The following is a 20,691-nucleotide window of genomic DNA, read 5'->3' as shown; positions in this document are numbered from 1 at the left end:
AATACAACAATTTTTTTTATATAATCAATGGCAGTTTTTATAAACATACATATGCTATAGAGATAAATTCAATCAGACACATGGCCTTAACATGTACTTAACAACTTCAATTACGATTCATTAATTATAATTGGATTAAACACAATACGTGTAATCAGTGGAACTTGAGATTATGAGCAATTTGGTTATGATGGATGGGTTGTTATTTGATTATTAAAAAAGATCAGAATACTATTTCCCTATTTAATTTTACTCACTGTAGGAATTTTCAAAAATAAATGCGATTTCACCAATATCTACATATTTTCAAAAGATACAATACATTTTGAGACATATGCTAATCTTAAACTGCCAGTGATATAGTTTGCTATTAAATCTCTTAATTGCACAAAAGGTCTCTATATAACAAAGTTATACCCACTGCTCATGATATTTAAGGCAGTAAAATGTTCAAAAATTAACTTAAATATTTAGCACAAATAATAAATATCTTGCACTGAAAGGTATCAGTTAAAATTTGACTGAAAGGATTAAAACCTTTTTTTAACGTGGGGAAAATCCATCATACCCTCTGGCGCGGAGTGCCAGAGGGTTATGTCAGACTCCTAATGACTAAAAAAACCACTACGTATGAGCAGTCGTCCGCCTGGGTGGGGCGAGATGGGGTCGCGTTAGCATTCGCCATCTCAAAGGATTAAATCCTAAGTAAGGGGTCTTGAAACACTTGCAACACAAACCTGATTGCACAAATCGTCAGAAAGCAGTAATATATTTAAGCATATGCGACAAAGGCCATTGGGATGAAAAACAACTGTCCAAAAACTAATGCTAAGGTAATATTTTTCAAATTTCTGTAGGCATACTGACGTTTTTCACATGTAATCTTAAACCAGTGTACTAACGCAACGCCGGTTTCGTTTCAAATTAATAATTCAAAACGATAAATTAAAATCAAACAATTATTTTTCAGATACAAGTTCAGTTAGAACTCTCAAAGCAAGAGAAGCAAGCATGGGAAGAGACGAAGATGTACAGGTGGCAAGATTTCCAAGACTTTTCTCTTCGGAGAATGTTCAAGAAATACAGTCAGCTGGGCGTTTCAGCATTACCTGATGATAAATACAAACTCCTGATGCAGTGTGTATCAGGGATGGAGTCAAACTATGCCACTTCGAAGATTTGCGATTATAAGAATGCCACTAAATGTGACTTGGCGTTAGAACCAGGTACGATTTTAAGTATTTTTAAGGAGGCTATAAATTGTAAAATATAATCTTGTATATTAATTATTAATGGGTCCGATAAGTTTCGCGTTTTAGTTAATAATTTTTTTATTTTATTTTTTTAATGATCGCATTATATAATAGTTAAAAACGAAAGAATTAAAATTAAAATATGCTATTCGCTAGCTTCGTTGAAGATCTTATATCATCCAAAGTTCTCAATTTGAATTTTTCGTTTTCATGTTATGGGATATTTTTTCAACACGGGTGTTGAAATATTTCGCGATTCACCGATTAAAGGTTTTTTCATTAATTTTTTTTTCATACAGATATAACTGAGATCTTCGCAAAGAGTCAAGATCCCGAAGAATTGAAGCACACCTGGCTGCAGTGGCACGACGCGGCCGGAGCTCGGGCGCGGAACAACTTCACTCAGTACGTGCAACTGGATAACGAAGCTGCGAAGCTTAATGGTAACGATACAGCTACTGATAAAACTTAATTACTAATAGATAGTTTCATTAATCCTTCGAAATGAGAGTCTATTGATTTAACATCGGTAGGTAAGCCAACAACGTTCAGAATTGAAGCAAAAACATTAAATTTAATTTAATCGAATTGAAATAGTCTTGTAATTCTTACTCCTAGGAACTACTCTTCTTGATATAGGATAAGAGTCAAAGCTTAATGACCAACGATACTGTAAAGTAGATCAGCAGATATTTTCCACTAAAAGTAACGGCTATTACGGTATACTTGCATCAAATGTCCAATGTTTGTTTAAATATAAACATTTCAACTCGCGATTACCAGCTTTTGAACTTTCTTGCATAACAACGCTCATTGGTAAAATGCTCTGCCGCCATGTTACTCGGTTGTTATCTGTCACATAAAACGTCTGTTATTTTAAAATATATCTGTTCTAAATAGACTTTTTATCAGTCTCTCTTTATTGCTTTAGTAATGCTTTTTTTACACTTTTTGCCATTCATATTACGTTTTGATCCAGTACAATGTAATCAGATACTATTTATGTACATTCGTACTAACGACTGATTCATATATTTGAATGTATGTGATAATTATAGTTTTAAAATTACAAGTGATGACACTATATTATCGGAGGAATCGAAAACCTTTATTCTTAAACTATCTATACAAATAAATAAAATTAGAGTGTCTGTTATATTCTGCCGTGTGGTGTCGGCTCGTGGGGGTCGTAAAAGGCGACCGAGGGATAAACCTGGCTTAAAATCATCACGGTCCTGGAGAAGGAAAACTTGATTTGAAACCCGGAATGTGGTTTCCGTCAAGAATTCGTGGCATAGCTCTAAAATGCGAAAGACTCCATTTAGACAGTGTCTGTCTGACACTGTCTAAATCGTCTGCAATAGACGGACTAAGGCCAATGAGTTGTAATATTAAAATAACCGCTTTATACTAAATGCATATGGATGTATACACGGAATATTTACCAAAATAACATTTTTTACAATTTTTGTGTCTGGCTGTCTGTTTTTCTGTTTGTTCCGGCTAATCTCTGAAACGGCTGGACCGATTTTGACGGGACCTTCATTGGTAGATATAGCTGATGTAATAAGGAGTAACTTAAGCTACTTTTGTTTTAAAAATTTATTTATTTTGTAACTATGTGAACTGATCATTTTTTATTCTGAATAATAAAATGAACTCACTTTTTAAAATCGTGACTAATAAATTATTTGATGTAAAATAATAATAATAATAATAATAAGCTCTTTATAACATTATCGGCATATAGCGTTAATTAAGGTTAATGTTGAATTAGTTGGTAGTGTAACTGATGACCCTGATTCAACCTTATTGTTGACAAAACTTGTTTAGATCGAATCACAAATTTATTTCCCAGGTTACAAAGATGTAGCTGAAATGTGGCAGTCGGAGTATGAAGTGTCAGATTTCGAAGAACAATTAGCTAAATTATGGGAAGACGTCAAACCTCTGTACCAACAACTACATGCTTATGTGAGGAAACGGCTTCGAGATAAATATGGAGAGAATATTGTTTCGGCAAAAGGACCCATACCTGCGCATCTGTTAGGTAACTTTTGCTAATATAATTTTTAGACAAAACACACAACTGGACTTATTTATATAAGTATATAATTAAAATATAACTAAAATTTTGAGGTAAATACAATAAATAATGACAATGGGTATTGAATGTTCGATTTCTTAAAATTATATGTTTTATACATATATGCAAATAATAAAGCACGGAGAAGTTCTTCGATTCATAAGCTGTAGGACTAATAAGTCAGAATTAGTAATTTTTGACACAACTTTAAATAGCTGTAATTTAACATATATAAATCTGACTATTTTGGGGAAAATATATACATTATTACTGCATCTTATTAAAATTCGTTTTACAGGTAACATGTGGGCGCAAACTTGGAACAACATCGAATCTTTCACTCGTCCATATCCCGACAAAAAGGAGATCGACATTACAAAGGCTATGAAGGAGCAAAACTACACGCCACTAAAAATGTTTCAAATGTCAGACGAATTCTTCAGATCACTTAACTTAACCGCTATGCCTGAAAAGTTCTGGAAAAATTCGATCATTGAGAAACCGACCGATAGGGAGATTGTATGTCACGCGTCAGCGTGGGACTTTTATGACGGAGAAGACTTTAGGTAACTAAATATTTACTGTGTATATTAAGTTATATCTTATCGTTACAAATATTTTAGAGATATCGTTATCAATATGTATTGAATTGTTAAGAAAAAAATGTAAAAAATTAGAATTCTGTAATAAATGAACAATGATACTGACTACTATAGACTGCAAATTATAGGAATAAATTTTGTAGAAGACGCCGTAGACCGTCGATTATGTAATCTTCAGATATAGCTCGACTTCGCTTGTTCAAAACTTGCTCATAATAGTAGACTAGGCTTATTTTATAATTTCAATGTCACACTCAAAACTTATGATATAAATAATACTGCTATAGTTATAATGGCTTTGCAGCAATTGGGTAATATAAAGGTGGTGGTATAATTTTTTCCAAATTCTTTCTTAACATGTCTGGCTTAATTTGAAGGATCAAACAGTGCACAACAGTCGATTACGAATATTTCCAAACGACACACCACGAAATGGGTCACGTACAATACTTCCTACAGTACAAACATCAGCCGGTTGTGTTCAGAGACGGGGCTAATCCAGGTAATTATAGACAATTTGTTTTTGTTTTTATTCAGGATCAAAATGTGTACGTCAGTGAATATGGAGCATTTGAGGGTAGTTCACCATGAAATGGGTCACGTTCAATATTACTTGCAGTACAGAGATCAGCCCGTAGTATTCAGAGCTGGAGCGAATCCAGGTGACTTGGTTGTAACTAACACAAGTTCAGAGTGTCCACTAACAACAAATCATGTCATCTGTAAACTAAAGTTTTTTGTTTTAGCTGTCATTGGATATTTTTATAAAAGTATAAAGGGTCTTAGAATAATATAAAAGGTAATCTTTAAATTTTGAGATGTCCTTTGGCTATCAGTATTATTATTTTGTGGGTGAAAACTGTCTAATGTTGTTTTTTTTATCAAATTAAAACTACTTACAAAAACTGAAACTACTACTTACTAATTACTTAACTGTCCCAAATGTGCTTAACAATCTTCCGTCATTTATTTCATACATTTTGTGTTTTCGTAATAACAAAATCAACTATGAATTTAAAATTTAGTTGTGGTTCACTTTGAAATAGCAGTTACGGGTTTGTCTTATTACATTTTTATATAAGAACTTTCAAAAATCATTTTGCTATTAAGAATCTCGTCTTGTAAACATTTTTGTACCATAAAGTTGACAATATTTTACAAGGTCGAGATATGTCCAAAAACGAGCCGTTATCGCTATAATTACACAACTAATAGTTGTACAGTGTCATTAAGTTGTGTTTTGATTCCAGGTTTCCATGAAGCTGTTGGCGATACGATAGCTTTGTCCGTATCATCTCCGAAACATTTGAGACGAGTCGGTTTGATCAGCGGTGACGCTGAAGATGAACAAACTGAAATCAATCAACTATATAAAATGGTTGGCAAAATTTTCTATATATCGATTTTTTATCTTAATTGTTTTGTCTTGTTTAACGCTGTTATTTTGTTTAGATCTGTGGTCACAACTTTTGGGAGGAATTATTACAAAAATCAGTAACGCTGTATTTAGATCCATGCGAAGCAAAAACTAAATTATAAATATATATATTTTTTATATTGTTTTGTTCTTTTGACCAAACAAATTTAAGAATTCCAATGTGCAATTTAGTTTTTAGTAAAGTAATTGCGTTGTCGTCGTGTCATCTTCTAAATCATCTTCACCTTGTACTAACGCATTAATAACCTACGTATTTATCGTGTTCAAAAAATAGCTTAACCACATTTCAGTCATATAACATCTAACTGCATGTTTATAGCCACTTCAAGTAGTATATTATTATATTTCATAAGCTGACCATACTTTGAAGCATCCGCTAAGCCATGTCATTACCAAAGAACCCCGGTTCAACTACAGGGTATAGACAAGATAGTGTTCCTGCCGTTCGCGTACACGCTGGACCTGTTCCGCTACGGCGTGTTCCGCGGCGCCACGCGGCCGGAGGACTACAACTGCCACTACTGGCGGCTGCGCGACTCGCTGCAGGGCGTGGAGCCGCCCGCGCCGCGCTCCGAGCGCGACTTCGACGCCGCGGCCAAGTACCACGTCGCCGCTGACGTCGAGTACGCCAGGTCTGTCTTCCTTAACCATTATCATCATTGCAGCCTATAGAGTCCACTGCTGGACATAGGCCTCCACGAGGTTACGCCAAAAATAACGTGAACTCGTGTGTTTTTTTGTGTGTCTATCTTATGAACTTGAATTTATGCTACAGTGAAATATGATAGGACTTTGTTGAATACGCCAGGTAGGTGTATCGTTATTGTGGTCTGACTTTTGTATGGAATTAATTATAAACTAGCTGACCTTTTTTGTGACGGTGCTGCATGCTTCAGCCTGTAATATCCCACTACTGGGCATAGGCCTCTTTCCCAATGTAGGAGAAGGATCAGAGCTGAATCCACCACGCTGCTCCAATGCGGGTTGGCGGATATTTTCCCTACTATGAGTAACGATCGCTATCAGGCGTACATGATAACAACCGGGACCGACGGCTTAACGTGCTCTCCGAGGCACGGTGGGGAGACCCACAAGGACACACACAGGTGTTGCTTAGGACTAAATTCGATTAACTATCTAATACTTTGGTTGGTGGACCGAAGATTCTCATGCAATATAAACATAAAGAAAATATTCGAAAAAAGTCCGATTACTCCAACACGCGTTCAACAGTTCGCAAGACAGGACAACATCTGTTCTTGTCAGCTAGTTAGTAATACACTGATATAGACTAGAAACCTTCATGAATTGTTCCCAGATACTACGTGTCCTTCATAATCCAGTTCCAGTTTCACCGCGCGCTGTGCCAGCTGGCGGGCGAGTATGTGCCCGAAGACCCCAATAAGAAGCTCGTGGACTGCGACATCTACCAGAGCGTTAACGCTGGAAATGCTCTCGCGTAAGATATTATTATTATTTACAGAAAGCTTCTCTGGATCTGCTCTGATTCTGAATTATTTGTATGTATTAGATTTCTGGGATGAAGAAATAATAAGTTTTTTAGTTGCGTATGTATGTGATACGATATAAATAACTTCAGAGTAGTAGTTAAAGTATGCTGTGTGGTTACGGCATCAAAGAATATAGCCACCCCCTCTCTTCCCGTGGGTGTAGTAAGAGGCGATTAAGGGATAACACAGTTCCACTACTACCTTGGAACTTAAAAAGCCGACCGATGGTGGGATAACCATCCAACTGCTGGCTTTGAAATGCACAGGCCGAAGACGGGCAGCAGCGTTTTCGGTGCGACAAAGCCAGCCCTGCGGTCACCAACCCGCCTGCCCAGCGTAGTGACTATGGGCAAAAAACATGAGTTCACGCCATTTTTGGCGTGAACTTGTGGAGGCCTATGTACAGTAGTGGACTGCGTAAGGCTGCTGTGTGCTGTGTGTGTAATAGTTAAAGAATAATTAGGTACTTGAAGATATTTACTGAAGTTTGATATATTTTTTGTATTTTAAAGATTTCATGTTGTAAGAAAGAACGTACAACTGATTTCAAAAATCTCTAATTTACTACCTCTTCTATCTCTTTCTCTCTCCTTTTTTCCTTTTCTCCTTTAAATTTTACAAACTTATGTAATGTTGCTCCAAGAAATTTTAAAATAATGCTTTTTCATATAATTTCTATTTTGAATTAGTTTATTCAAATGTATTTTAAATGTTGACTTAAAAAAGAATAAGATTTTAAAATTAGATTCGTATAGTTTACTTATCAAAACTATTCTATGCACTTAATATAATTTTCAGAAATATGCTTAAAATGGGTTCCTCGAAACCTTGGCCTGATGCGATGGAGGCTCTGACTGGTCAACGTGAGATGAGGGCGGATGGCCTCTTGGAGTACTTCAGACCCTTGTACGATTGGCTGCAAGCAGAGAATCAAAGGACTGGAGAATATATAGGATGGGAACCTAGCAAAATACGTATGTATTTAACCTTAGTTACAATCTTGATATCATTATAAAAGCAGCTAATATAAACAAAAAGATGAGGAATTGAAAAACTGCTGCTTTATAAAAAGTGGTACTGTCATATTTTTTTCTTAGTATATTTTTTGTCTTTTCTCTGCATAATAATATGCCCGTAAGCGTACTCAAATGTATTTTATTACAATAAGAAAGATTTATCAACATTTTTTAACTGTACGTCTCTTTTGATTTCTGTATGTAACAGTTCATTTTTAGGTTTGCTGTAAGAAATATCTTTTAACGATAAGCCCATTTGTATCCTAAACTCAATGACAATTATTTTGAAGCAATTCTATACCGTATAATATCCATCACCCCGCAGTGGAGCAGCGTGGTGGATTAAGCTCTGATCCTTTTCCTACACGGGGAAAGAAGCCTATGCCCAACAGTGGGATATTCCAGGCTGAAGCGTACGGTATAATAGGGATAAGCACATCCTTGAATAAATAAAGTCAGTGATAAATTATTAAATTTTGGGTGCTTTACAAGTAAGTTGTGTCCACAGAGTACTGCACGGAGGAGCAGCGCGCGGCGCTCGCGGCGCCCGAGCGTGACTCGTGACAGGCGAACGTACTTATGTAGGATAATAGAGATATTCGTATTAAATGTTTTGTAATATATTTGCCTTGTTTTATTTTACTATATCTAACTGCAATTTCACGCTAAAATCTCATTAGAAAAAATACAAAATAAATTACGAATCTTTAACACTCACTACCGCTCTGTTCCTATGATAGGCAATTTAATACTTGTGATACAGGTAATAGACTACTAATATAGCTACATGTTTTTAGTACTAGTGGTCGCCTAGTGGTTGAAATTCGATCATACCACATACTTTAATATAATATAACCACAGGCTTTAATAAACAAAAGCGCATAAATGCGTGTATGTGTCAAATAAATGCTAGTATGTGTGTAATGTTTTTTTTTTAAATATTGATTTAAGGTATTTTTTATGCATAATTAAAAAAAATCGCATTCTGCATTCCTTCTCTTTATAAACTATAAGTGTGCGAAATTTCGCACTTCTCCGTCCGCGCAATTTTCTTAAATAGGGGTACAAAGTTCTTGCTTCACGTAAAATGTCAAATGCCTGCTTAGGCCATGCAAACGTTTAAAAATCCCAATAGGTACGTTATAAATGATAGATTAGAGACATGAAAGATTTAATAAAAACCCTATGAAATGATTATTTATATATTTAAGTTTTTTTTTTGCACATCAATACAAAATGTACCAACTAGTGCGGGTACTACGAAATATGTTTGTATTAAATTATTATATTTAATGAAGGTAAATCAGTTCCGCATTAAATGTTAACTAGCAAGTCTTTCCTTTGTTTCCTATATTTTAATATTATTAAATACTTAAATATTTATCATATGATAAAAATGGAATTAAGTAAACAAAAATGATCAAGTTGCATTAGTTGAAACAGGCGGCCTCATCGCTAACGCAGCGATTTCTTTCAGACAACATTTGGTTATTAATTTGTAAATTATTTCACTACATAAGATAATTTTAAGGTGCAGATACAAACGTTATAAAGAAGAATAGCCTACTTAGCTATCGACCTTAATAAACTTGTCTTTACTGGTTATGCAAGGAAATATCACTTTAATAATATGAAATGAAACAAAATACGTTTTAAATAAGTTCTCCGTTGTAAGTACCTACTTCTATATAAATAGTTATCATACGGTTTGAACTACAAGAAATATAGAAAAAATATTAACACAGCAATAAATATCCGTAATATTCTAATACAACTCAATTCAGTTCAGCCTATTGCAGTCCAATGCTGGACGTAGGCCTCCCCAAGTTCGCGCCAGACATCCCGGTTTTCCGCAATCCTCATCCAGCCTACACCGGTAATCTTACCTAGATCGTCGGTTCAACGGGCCGGAGGACGACCCACACCGCGTTTGCAAATACGCGGTCTCCACTCCAGGACCCGTCTACTCCAACGGCCATCGGTCCTGCGTCACAAATGACCAGCCCACTGCCACTTCGACTTGCTAATTCTTGCCAATACAACTATTCTGTAATTATATTATGAAAAATCTAAAGAAGACCGACTGAGAAAATAAATTGAAACATGTAAAAAATCACAGACTAATACACTGACAACTCTTTACAGTTAAATAAACTATTTTTGATTTTTTTTTTTGGTCTCAAACAGTTAGTTCCTGTGGTAAGGTATTCAGAGCTTCTGTAGGGTAGTGCTTGTGAAGCTCCTAGCGATGTATTCATAGGCTACCATAAACACCTACCATTAGGACGACCGCACCCTTTTTTGCTACTCTACTGGCACAAAAAATCTCGCAAATTTTTGTCTGCTAAATCTGAATTTAAACGAGCCTTACACGAGTTAAAAGAGTAAGTTTATTAATATGCAGGTATTCCATATTTCTTATCAAAAACTTGTTTTTAATTATTACAAGTTGCTTATATTTTAATACCAGCTTCAAGTAACATTTGAATACAAAAATAAACATCCTCGTATTTCTTCTTTCTTTATGATTTTGTATATTCCATATCTGTTAAATTACATTTAAAATATTCAATAAAACGCTACTGGGGTTTACCCTCTTAATACTTATTATATGTTTTTAAGTGATACTTAAAAAATAATTGATTCGACTGCAAAATTAATAAATAAGTAAAACGATAGGTAAACAGTTTTATATTCGATTATTACCTATTAACGTAGATTTTTTTCCGTAAAAAAGGATCAAATAAAATAATACTAAAAAAAAACCTTTAAAATATTGATAATGAAGAGTATAAAACTAAATACACTTCAGATTTATCTATAGGTATTAGTCTAGCCTGTACCTATATCTATAGATAAATATGAAGTTGTCACATTGTATCAAGCAGTTATCAAGTGCTTCAAGAGTATACATCTCATTTGAAATCGAGTAGTCCGTATCTCGACACAGACGGATCAACTCGGTAAGTGATTACGAAATCTATTCATAGCACACAGATCTGTATGACTGTCTTTGTAAATGCATGTACTTTTTTAATTTTAAACGGTAATGCAATGTATTAAAAAAATTACAGTTCCTGTCTGTTTGTTACCTGTTGTAAATTTGCAATAATATGGCCATTAAATGATCTGGACAAACACCAGTCAGCAAATCATTTGTGCCGAAATCATCACATGCCACTTACTCACAATAATTATAAATAATCAATAATGGTTCATAGACATGGTCTTGTCGTGTTTTATTCAATCCCATGCCATTTTATCACTACGGTACTCATTCATGTTTTAATTAGCTTTTTTTTATTTTTTTAAACATCAGTAAAGGCGGAGATTGAACCGCAGCCGGAATCTTATTATATATTAAAATAGACATTCCTATAATTCCAATTAGGAAATGTTATTTTGTGGCCATTCCTGAGTGTTATATCAGTTGGGGCATGTCCATCACTACTACTAACAAATAAATGCCTATTTTACTATATGTACATTATATTTTCATGAATATACGTGTATATAGCGTGCATGAGTAAAAGTTGCGTATTTGTTTTTTTTAAACTTCTCTCTCGGAAATTCTTTATATCCCATTTTTTATTAACGTCCAGTCATTTATACAGATAAAATTTAAAAAAATTACTTTAGTATCAGCCGCATTGCGCCATAGCAAAATGCCATAGGATATTATACTAATTAAAAACACGTTTTGCGATTATAGGCGATACAGAGTTAAGTTTATTTTCTAGACTTATTGACAACCGCTCTATACTATATTCAAATTAAATGACGATAATGTACAACGCTATCACTAATAATGGCCAATTAAAATGTTGTTTATTTTTAACGTTTTATACGTAAGATCATAATTATTTGCTATTTTTTGACGTACGAATAAAATCATTTTTCAATATGCGAAACGAAATGGTTCAGAAAAAAATGAGATTTTAATGTTTAAGTGTCGGTAGTAGATGATTAATCCCAACAAAGTAGGTATTTTCATTTTCTATTGATACATATGCTCAAACAAAACAACCAGAAGTACATCTCCACAGGAAAGTAAAATGCACAATTACGCAATACTAGCCCGTTGGCGCAGTTTGTAGTGGCCCTGCTTTAGGCTCCACGAGATACGGGTTCGATTCTCACCTGTCTGGGTGTAATATTTGTGTTTATATACCTGTATATGTATTATTTTCATGTATATTTATCAAAAAAAAAATAGCTATAAAAGTCAACTGTTATCTATAATACAATCAACCATAAGAACAGACGAACGTATGTATATGTTAAATAATATATTTATTTATCATATTTCTTCATCTGCATACAATTTTATTATTATATCTGTAAATACATATGTAGTATAAACTCCCTTAAACAGTTTTGTTAAAAAGTCCATCATCATTCGCTACGGCGTCATGCGTTGCGGCCAAAATTCTCAAAAAACAAAAGACCAAATCACAACCATGAAAGACAACCAAACATACTAATTCATTTGCATAAACGCAAACACATTCGTAAGTAGACAAATGTTGTTTAGTAAAAATTTGTAGTGCTTGTTAAAAGACGCCTCACTGAGATTTCACTAAAATGCCTTGTGGATATTGCTCTGATACTGCCAAGAAAGTTCTACTTGTGAGTTTATTTTATATTTTAGTCAGGTCGATGATTTGTTTTTATCGTTTTAGGCGTTAGGTGTTATAGTAAATCATTTTATATGAATAGACAGAGAGGCACTGTTCTCAGGCAGTGTTGTGTTCCTTTGTTAAGGCAGTCAGATCTCTTGGAGAAGGTCGGCAACACAATGGCAATACTTCTGGTGTTGCTGGCGTCCATAAGCTACGGTATTTGCTTATCATGCGTACTGTACACTTCTTTGCCGCCTTTGTAATAGTATTAAATAAAATAAAATAAAAAATAAATAAGAAGAAGACAGCTTAGATGATTATTATAGATTAACTAGCTGACTCGGCAAACTCTGTCTTGCCGCTAAACGCCATTTAAAAATAGTGGTTGATGGTAGAAGGGTGAAAATTTAGGATTGTATGTATTTTTTAACGCCAAATCATAATTAAATAAAAAATAAATAATTAATCTAAAAATTAAAAAAAAAAAATTTTTTGGGGTGGACTACCCTTAACATTTATGGGGATTAAAAATAGATGTTGTTTGATTCTCAGACCTACCCAACATGCACACAAAATTTCATGAGCATCGGTCAAGCCGTTTCGGAGGAGTTTAATTACAAATACCGCGACACGAGAATTTTATATATTAGATAGATTTCTTTAAAGATATTTTAAGGAATTATCTACATTTAAATTACAAAACACTTAAAACCGGTTGACGAAGTGTCATCACAGTAGTAAGAGGCTGTTATGACTATGATCACGGCGGAATCGGTCCCTACTAAGATGTTTCTTTGAGTTACAGTGTTCGTGTTTATATTAATGTTTTATCGGAATACTAATAGATGGTTTTTTTATCTGATTGACGTTTATTTTTTTAGACTGGTTGTTAATATAACATGATACTATACTCATAATGTACTATTATTATTCTTATATTAAAGATTTAGACCAAAATTGCTTATTAGTTATTTTTAAAAGCAAATGTCAGTAGGTTCTTTCAACAAATCTTGTATCGAAGGAAAATTTCTCCGATATGATAAAAACGAATGTAGTCTTGATATAATCGTTACTATCAGAAACTTTAACATGTCATTGTATAAAGTATTTTTAGGAATCCGTACCTCAAAAGGAAAAAACGGAACCCTTATAGGATCACTTTGTTGTCCGTCTGTCTGTCAATACCCCTTTTCTCAGCAACGCGTGAATGTATCAAACTGAAATTCATATCAAATACTCAGATCTACTGTCCCTTCGAGCTATAAAAAAAAAACAAACTTCTAAGCCAACGGAATCAAAAGATACAGCCGCTTATGCTGCAAATTTTCGACACTCGCAAGGGAATCAAAACCTACACCTACACTTCCCGTGAGCTCAGAATCTTGAAATTCGGTATGACGCAACGTCTTATAGCATAGGCACTTCAGCCTATCGCAGTCGACTGCTGGACATAGGCCTCCCTAAGTTCGCACATAAAATGGCGCGAACTCATGTGTTTTGCCCATAGTCACCACGCTGGGCAGGCGGTTTGGTGACCGCAGGGCTGGCTTTGTCCAAAGACGCTTCCAAAGACGCTACTACCCGTCTTTGGAATATGTATTTGAAAGCCAGCAGTTGAATGGTTATCCCGCCATCGGTCAGCTTTTTAAGTTCCAAGGTGGTAGTGGAACTGTGTTATCCCTTATTCGCCTCTTATGACACCCACGGGAAGAAAGGGGGTGCCTATATTATTTACTGCCGTAACCATACAGCAGTATATAGTATAGCATAAATAAAGGAAATAATTGCGATACAATAAAAATATTTTTAATAATTTCGTTTCTACGGAACCCTCGGTGCACGAGTCCGACTCGCACTTGGCCTGTTTTTTATTTATTACATGTCTCTAAAATATAAAATACGTATATAAAATTGAAAAAATAATAAAATAATTTTTAGGTTAATACGTCACATACGCGTACATCTGACAATTACTTGGCAGCCTTATTCGTCGACTATCAGATCTGTTAATCACAATGATAAACACAAATAAAAATTATTAATAAAAGTTTTTACGACCCTTGAATCAACTATAATAGTTTATGTTAGAATACTAGAAAAACGACAAGGTTTTACTTGCATTTACTGGTCTTTTTGCGTTTATAAATTGAGATGATTCTGTTTAAATAAACATGTCTTATTAATATAAGCATAAATTCTCGATAACTTTTGAAATCAAACTGAATATTGACCTTTATATCTATAAAGGTTACGGACAAAATTTAAATCCATTTACCACCTAATATTTTGGCACAAAATTAATTGACAATTAAACAAAAAAAAAAAAAAAAACTGTAATTGTAACTCTTTATTCGTGGATTTGTCACGGAAATTACTTTTGATTTTCTTTTAAATTTTCAATAATTTGTGTACAGAATCCTATAATTCTGTTAGAAACGTTCACATTTTTATGTAGGGCACATCAAGGAATATCCTGCTAAAATTTGTATAATCCCGACTGTATGTGTGTGTGAAAGTACCTCAATCTTACAGAAAATCACAGCTAAACAATACTGCTTTCAAGTAATCTAGTGTTTCTTTGGTGAGTAAGGTAGCAAGAGCTTCTGAGTAGGGTCAGGGGTACGGTTGGCAACGCACTTGTGATGCTTCTGGTGTTACAGACGTATATAGGCTATGGTATGGTAGCCACTTATTATAGTTAGGTTCGTACACTTGTTTGCCGACCTGGTCATTTAAAAAATCTACGTATTAGAAACTAACGCTAATAAAGTAACCTAAATACATCTGTAGATTCGATTCAATAAACTTATTGATCCGTAGTTGACACCCTTGTAATATTTTATACAACGCCTTGACCGGATGCTTTTTACTTAAAATGTATTTGTATTTATAATCAGGGATTAAAATTAATTTATACAGTATTAAATGTTTATTGTGTATTCTTGACTCAGTATACAATAAGTAAATTGAATAAGTACATATTAAATAAATAAATAATTATCTTATAACTCACACGGTCGTCTGTTCCTATGGTAAGTTACAGCCATTTTTTTTATTATAAATATATATAAATATAATACATAACTATATAAATACACATTTTACACCTAGACTCAAGCGGGAATCGAACCTGCAACCTGCGGAACTGAATGCAGGGCAACTACAAACTGTGCCAAAGGGCTAGTCTAGCAGATATTAAGTTCTTATCGCCACAAATTAATAAAATTTTGTTTTAGCAGCAGCACTCTATTCAATCTATCTGAAATTTTAGACTATACTGACCAGAAATCCATTTTAAATATTCATAATGCAGTAAACAGTCAATGTGGTATAATAAGCAGTTGATCTTTTGTGTGTTAAGACTGCGGTTATAATGGAAGGCAGAGAAAAAACATACATTATTACTCGTTCTAATATTTCTTACAGAAGCTAAAAATAATTTACCATACGACAAGTGTACATAAGTGCTAAATAAGATTAAATGTTTTTGTGTTGTGTATGTTTTAAGACTAAGGAACTGTTTAGTTTTCAAATACAAAATAAAGATAATAATTATAACACTTATGTCTTAAGTATGTGCTATTACATTAATTTCAATGTCAGTGTCAGTTGTTTTATTGTATTAGAAAAATAGTATTACTAACGTTATTTGGCTTGTGTTGTTTTTTTGTAATCCGCGTCTCACTGACCCAGTTGTTGTGCATTGTGGACCAGAACCTTGACATAGAGTTACGTGTGAAGAACTTTACTACAATTTACCTGTTAAGTTATTTGTCCTAGTTGAATTCTAGTTTTTAAAATATATACTCGTATTTATAACTAGCTGACTGTAGATGTTTTCTTCTCGTGCGAGCTGTAACTTTTTTTGGGATATTTATCTTATTTTCTGTAAAATTTTCTAAGTCCTTCATACCATGCGAATTTTCTACAAAGAATTTAAAAAAAATTCCGCGAAGCGAAAATAATAAACATGGTAAATATCCCGTTTTCGGATAATTTTCGTAAAAGAATTTAAATTTTTGAAAAAATCGGTCGAGGTGGTCCATCTTTTTTTGAGTCCAGCACTTTCCAAAGTTTATCAGTAATATACTTTGATTCTAGTCATCTTTATTCTGTTATTAAAGACATATCACTTTGACAATGTACCTCCCTGATTGAAATCGTAGAAAAAAATTTAAAAATGATTTTTTATTTAAAGATTACTAACTTTTAAGACATAGGCATAATGCGATCTTATGTGATAATTATTTGTTACGCAGATAATGTTGAAGGTCATCGTAGAGCTGGCCCTTGTTGGGGCGATAGCCTCGGTCTTCATTGTCGCTGCTCAAGGGCGAGCCCAAGAACGGGCAGCTGAGGAAGCTGCCGGAAGGGAGTACATGAGAAAGTTGGATGAACTATCTGCGAAATCGAGAAACAGAGCAACTTTAGCGTCGTGGGCTTACCAGTCCAACATCACGGATTACAATGAAGAGAGATTGGTAAATACTTCATGCGTTACTTACATTAATTACCTTTAATAAACTTATAATTGCCCTGTCTCTAATATCCTAAAGTGTTTAACAATCTTCCGTTACACTCGGAGAATCTTTATTCATACTTGTGTATATGGTCCGGGGGCCAGTGACAGATTTTCATGACCAATTCGCTCCTAATCGAAACTTATTAAAATCCATTAGGAAATATTCATAATATACATCCCTAATGCATTTTACGAAGTTTCGATTGGAAGGAAATAATGACCAAAATTGTGGCTCTGGCTCCCGCACCAATACTAGCATTTATCTTCACCTTTATCTCATAAAAAGCTTCCTCATAATATTTTCTAATATATATTAAACAAATGTTTTTGTTACGTTTCGACATTAAGAGTGTAGCTTAAGATCATTACTTAATAATTTCTATTTTTCATTCTTTCAAGTCAAGGGTTATCAATGGTCTTACATCAGAAGATAAAAGCAGATAATTATAATAAATGTCTTATCCATTTTTAGACGCAAATTTCTTTGGAAATCGCGGAAGAAGAAAAGGAATACTGGAAAGAAACTATGACTTACTTATGGCGTGAATTTGAGGATCCTGATCTCAAGCGAATGTTCGAGAAATATTCAGTTCTCGGCACTTCTGCTCTACCAGAGGACTTAAACCAAAGATTGATTCAAGCTATAAACAACATGCAGTCTACATACGCTAGGGCCACAATTTGCGATTACAATGATCGTTCAAAATGTGACTTGAACGTTGAACCAGGTACGAAAATTTCATATAGATTAAAATTTAATATTCCATTTGGAGATATAAAATAATAATAAAATATAATAATAATTTTAGAGGTAACTAACATTTTCGCTCAAAGTGATGACGCTGATGAATTGAAGTACACATGGTTGGAATGGCACAAGGCTGCAGGCGCTGCGTCTAAAGGTTTCTTCACTGAATACGTCAACATGGACAACGAAGCTGCTAAACTAAACGGTATTATTATTCTCTAACATTAATAATTAATACTTAAAAATAAAAAATTTCCATCCAATAATTTTATAATAAACGTTTAGTTAAAAAAAAATTATAAAATGATTTCTCGCAGTTTTAGTAATTTATGGTCATTTCATTATTATATACAATAATTGTGTTTGCTCGCAAACGAAAAAAAGCCGACTTCAATAAAATTACATCGACAAGTAATACGACGTAATTAGATGAAAAAATAATCAAGTAAATACGTCGAGACTAAGAACTTAACATGAGCACAGGCACACCATCCCTCACCATCATGTAAATACGTTTCGTCAAAGATTACTCAAGTTACTCATTATAACTCGATCATATTTAAATGAAACCACATGACTAGTATTAGCTTTTGATTTATTTTTAAAGACTTTTTATGGCTTAAATCAAAATATTTCCAGGATTTGACAGTGTAGCAGAATGGTGGTTGAGTACATACGATGAACCGGACAGTGAAGAACAGTTTGCAGCACTCTGGGAGCAAATAAAACCCCTCTACCAACAAATACACGCGTATGTCAGACGACATTTGAGGCTTAAATATGGAGAAGGCGTGGTTTCAGCCAGAGGACCAATACCTGCCCATTTACTAGGTATTTGTTGTATAATGCTTTATTCCTTAGTACTTAAACTTAGATGCATATCTGCCTACGTTTTAGTTATTTAATAATACATAAATTCTCATAACCAAAGAGTCATTTCCTATTTACAATTATTGTATATATTTTTTTCTTTAAAAATTTAATTAAATAAAATAATAACTAAAATTCGGTTTAAACGGTTAAAGGAAATATATGGGCGCAAACTTGGAATAACGTCGAGAAATTCACAAGACCGTACCCAGACAAACCAGACGTTGACGTTACAGAAGCTCTCATCAGGCAGGTAAATACCTTCATCAGTATTATTTTTAATTACGCTTCTTTAGAATGTTTATTTAACCAGTAAAACATTATTATAATATTTTTCAGAACTATACAGCTCTTAAAATGTTTAAAACCGCTGAAGAATTCTTCACCTCACTTAATTTGAGTGCTATGCCCGATTTGTTTTGGGAGAGGTCGATCATTGAGAAGCCAAATGACGGAAGGGATATGGTGTGCCACGCTTCAGCCTGGGACTTCTTTGATGGAGAAGATTTTAGGTGAATTTACTATAATGACAAAAAAACATGGCAAGTAAGTGTCAAAGTTGCGACTTAAATGTTGATCTTTTTCAGAATCAAGCAATGCACAACCATCACAAATGCTTTCTTCAAGACCACTCACCATGAAATGGGTCACATACAATACTACTTACAGTACAAAGATCAGCCTGTAATATACAGAGCTGGTGCCAATCCTGGTATGTTTGATATTAAAAGATACTCTTATTTTTGCTTCATTTTTTATGAATAATTTTCTAATCAACTAACTCTTTCAGGATTTCACGAAGCTGTTGGTGACGTCATCGCTTTGTCTGTGTCCACGCCAAAACATTTACGTGTCATGGGATTGCTCGAAGAAGGACCAGAAGATTTGGAATCGAATATTAACCAATTATATAAAATGGTAAACAAGTTTTGAATTTTTTCTTATTGCAGGTAATCGTTACAGTGAATATTGTTCTTCTAAAATGTTGTGATCTTTTCAGGGTTTAGACAAGATCGTCTTCTTACCATTCGCATACTTATTGGACTTGTTCCGTTACGGTGTCTTCCGTGGTACAACCACTGAAAATGACTACAATTGTCATTTCTGGCAGCTGAGGGAATCTCTTCAGGGTGTTGAACCACCAGCACCTAGGTCTGAGGAGGACTTTGACCCCGCTGCTAAATACCACGTTTCTGCTGATGTTGAGTATATGAGGTAATTAAGTTTCGTATGTCTAAATGAACATCACATAAGTAGAAATTATATCTACATACATATATATGCTTAGGACACAAAACCAGTAATAAAACATAAGTATACGTTTTTTTTTTAAATAACAGAACTTTTTACTGCAATCTTTTGTTATCTCTTATTCATTATCAAATTAATGAAAAAACACAATTTTTAAATTTGGTTAAGATATCCTCTATAATAAAAAATTAAAAAATATAATTTTTTTTTCAAATATTTTCATAAAAAGAAAAAATCTTTTAATCTATATTAATGGATATTATTGGTTTAAATATCCTCTACAATAAAAAATATATATATATATTTTTAAAAAATATTTTCATAAAAAAAAATAATCTTTTAATCTATATTAATGGACATTAAATGATTTTTAATATGCGGCAACTTTACCAATAGTACATTTATAGTCATGTATATTCATGAAAATCTTTACAGATACTACGTGTCATATATCATTCAGTTCCAATTCCATCGATCGCTTTGCCAGTTAGCCGGTGAGTATGTGCCCGGGGACCCGAACAAGCTGCTCTCCAACTGCGACATCTACAGGAGTACCGAAGCTGGTAACGCTTTAGGGTTAGTATTGTATGAGAAATTAATAGTTTTTAAACACGTGAGATGTACAACCACAATCTAATGCCTTCCTAGCAATATTTGGGCAATGAACACAGCATAATTATGACGTCATAAGAAGTATAGCAGTTGTCAAATAATTTTAAAAAGGGGTTATATTACATTAGTTTCTTAAATGATTGGTTGCATATACAAGTA

The 20,691-nt window shown here is 33.8% G+C and overlaps 1 protein-coding gene across 1 annotated transcript in view; it reads left to right on the top strand.

Annotated features, from left to right (window-relative positions):
• Positions 1 to 800: 800 nt before the first annotated feature.
• LOC123655083 (angiotensin-converting enzyme-like) overlaps positions 801 to 20,691 on the top strand; it is an 81,996-nt gene continuing 62,105 nt past the window's right edge. Inside the window, exons 1-22 of the mRNA XM_045590921.1 lie at positions 801 to 833; positions 971 to 1,226; positions 1,553 to 1,696; positions 3,112 to 3,303; positions 3,638 to 3,905; positions 4,319 to 4,443; positions 5,192 to 5,319; positions 5,797 to 6,011; positions 6,698 to 6,838; positions 7,689 to 7,864; positions 8,415 to 8,466; positions 12,627 to 12,762; positions 16,789 to 17,010; positions 17,524 to 17,779; positions 17,861 to 18,004; positions 18,439 to 18,630; positions 18,825 to 18,922; positions 19,009 to 19,181; positions 19,257 to 19,381; positions 19,460 to 19,587; positions 19,670 to 19,884; positions 20,356 to 20,496. Of these exons, the coding sequence (XP_045446877.1) occupies positions 801 to 833; positions 971 to 1,226; positions 1,553 to 1,696; positions 3,112 to 3,303; positions 3,638 to 3,905; positions 4,319 to 4,443; positions 5,192 to 5,319; positions 5,797 to 6,011; positions 6,698 to 6,838; positions 7,689 to 7,864; positions 8,415 to 8,466; positions 12,627 to 12,762; positions 16,789 to 17,010; positions 17,524 to 17,779; positions 17,861 to 18,004; positions 18,439 to 18,630; positions 18,825 to 18,922; positions 19,009 to 19,181; positions 19,257 to 19,381; positions 19,460 to 19,587; positions 19,670 to 19,884; positions 20,356 to 20,496 (3,560 nt within the window). The remainder of the gene's footprint in view (positions 834 to 970; positions 1,227 to 1,552; positions 1,697 to 3,111; positions 3,304 to 3,637; positions 3,906 to 4,318; positions 4,444 to 5,191; positions 5,320 to 5,796; positions 6,012 to 6,697; positions 6,839 to 7,688; positions 7,865 to 8,414; positions 8,467 to 12,626; positions 12,763 to 16,788; positions 17,011 to 17,523; positions 17,780 to 17,860; positions 18,005 to 18,438; positions 18,631 to 18,824; positions 18,923 to 19,008; positions 19,182 to 19,256; positions 19,382 to 19,459; positions 19,588 to 19,669; positions 19,885 to 20,355; positions 20,497 to 20,691) is intronic.

Source organism: Melitaea cinxia, chromosome 7, assembly GCF_905220565.1.
Source record: "Melitaea cinxia chromosome 7, ilMelCinx1.1, whole genome shotgun sequence".
NCBI classification, from domain to species: domain Eukaryota; kingdom Metazoa; phylum Arthropoda; class Insecta; order Lepidoptera; family Nymphalidae; genus Melitaea; species Melitaea cinxia.
This window is presented reverse-complemented; position numbering and strand designations above follow the sequence as displayed.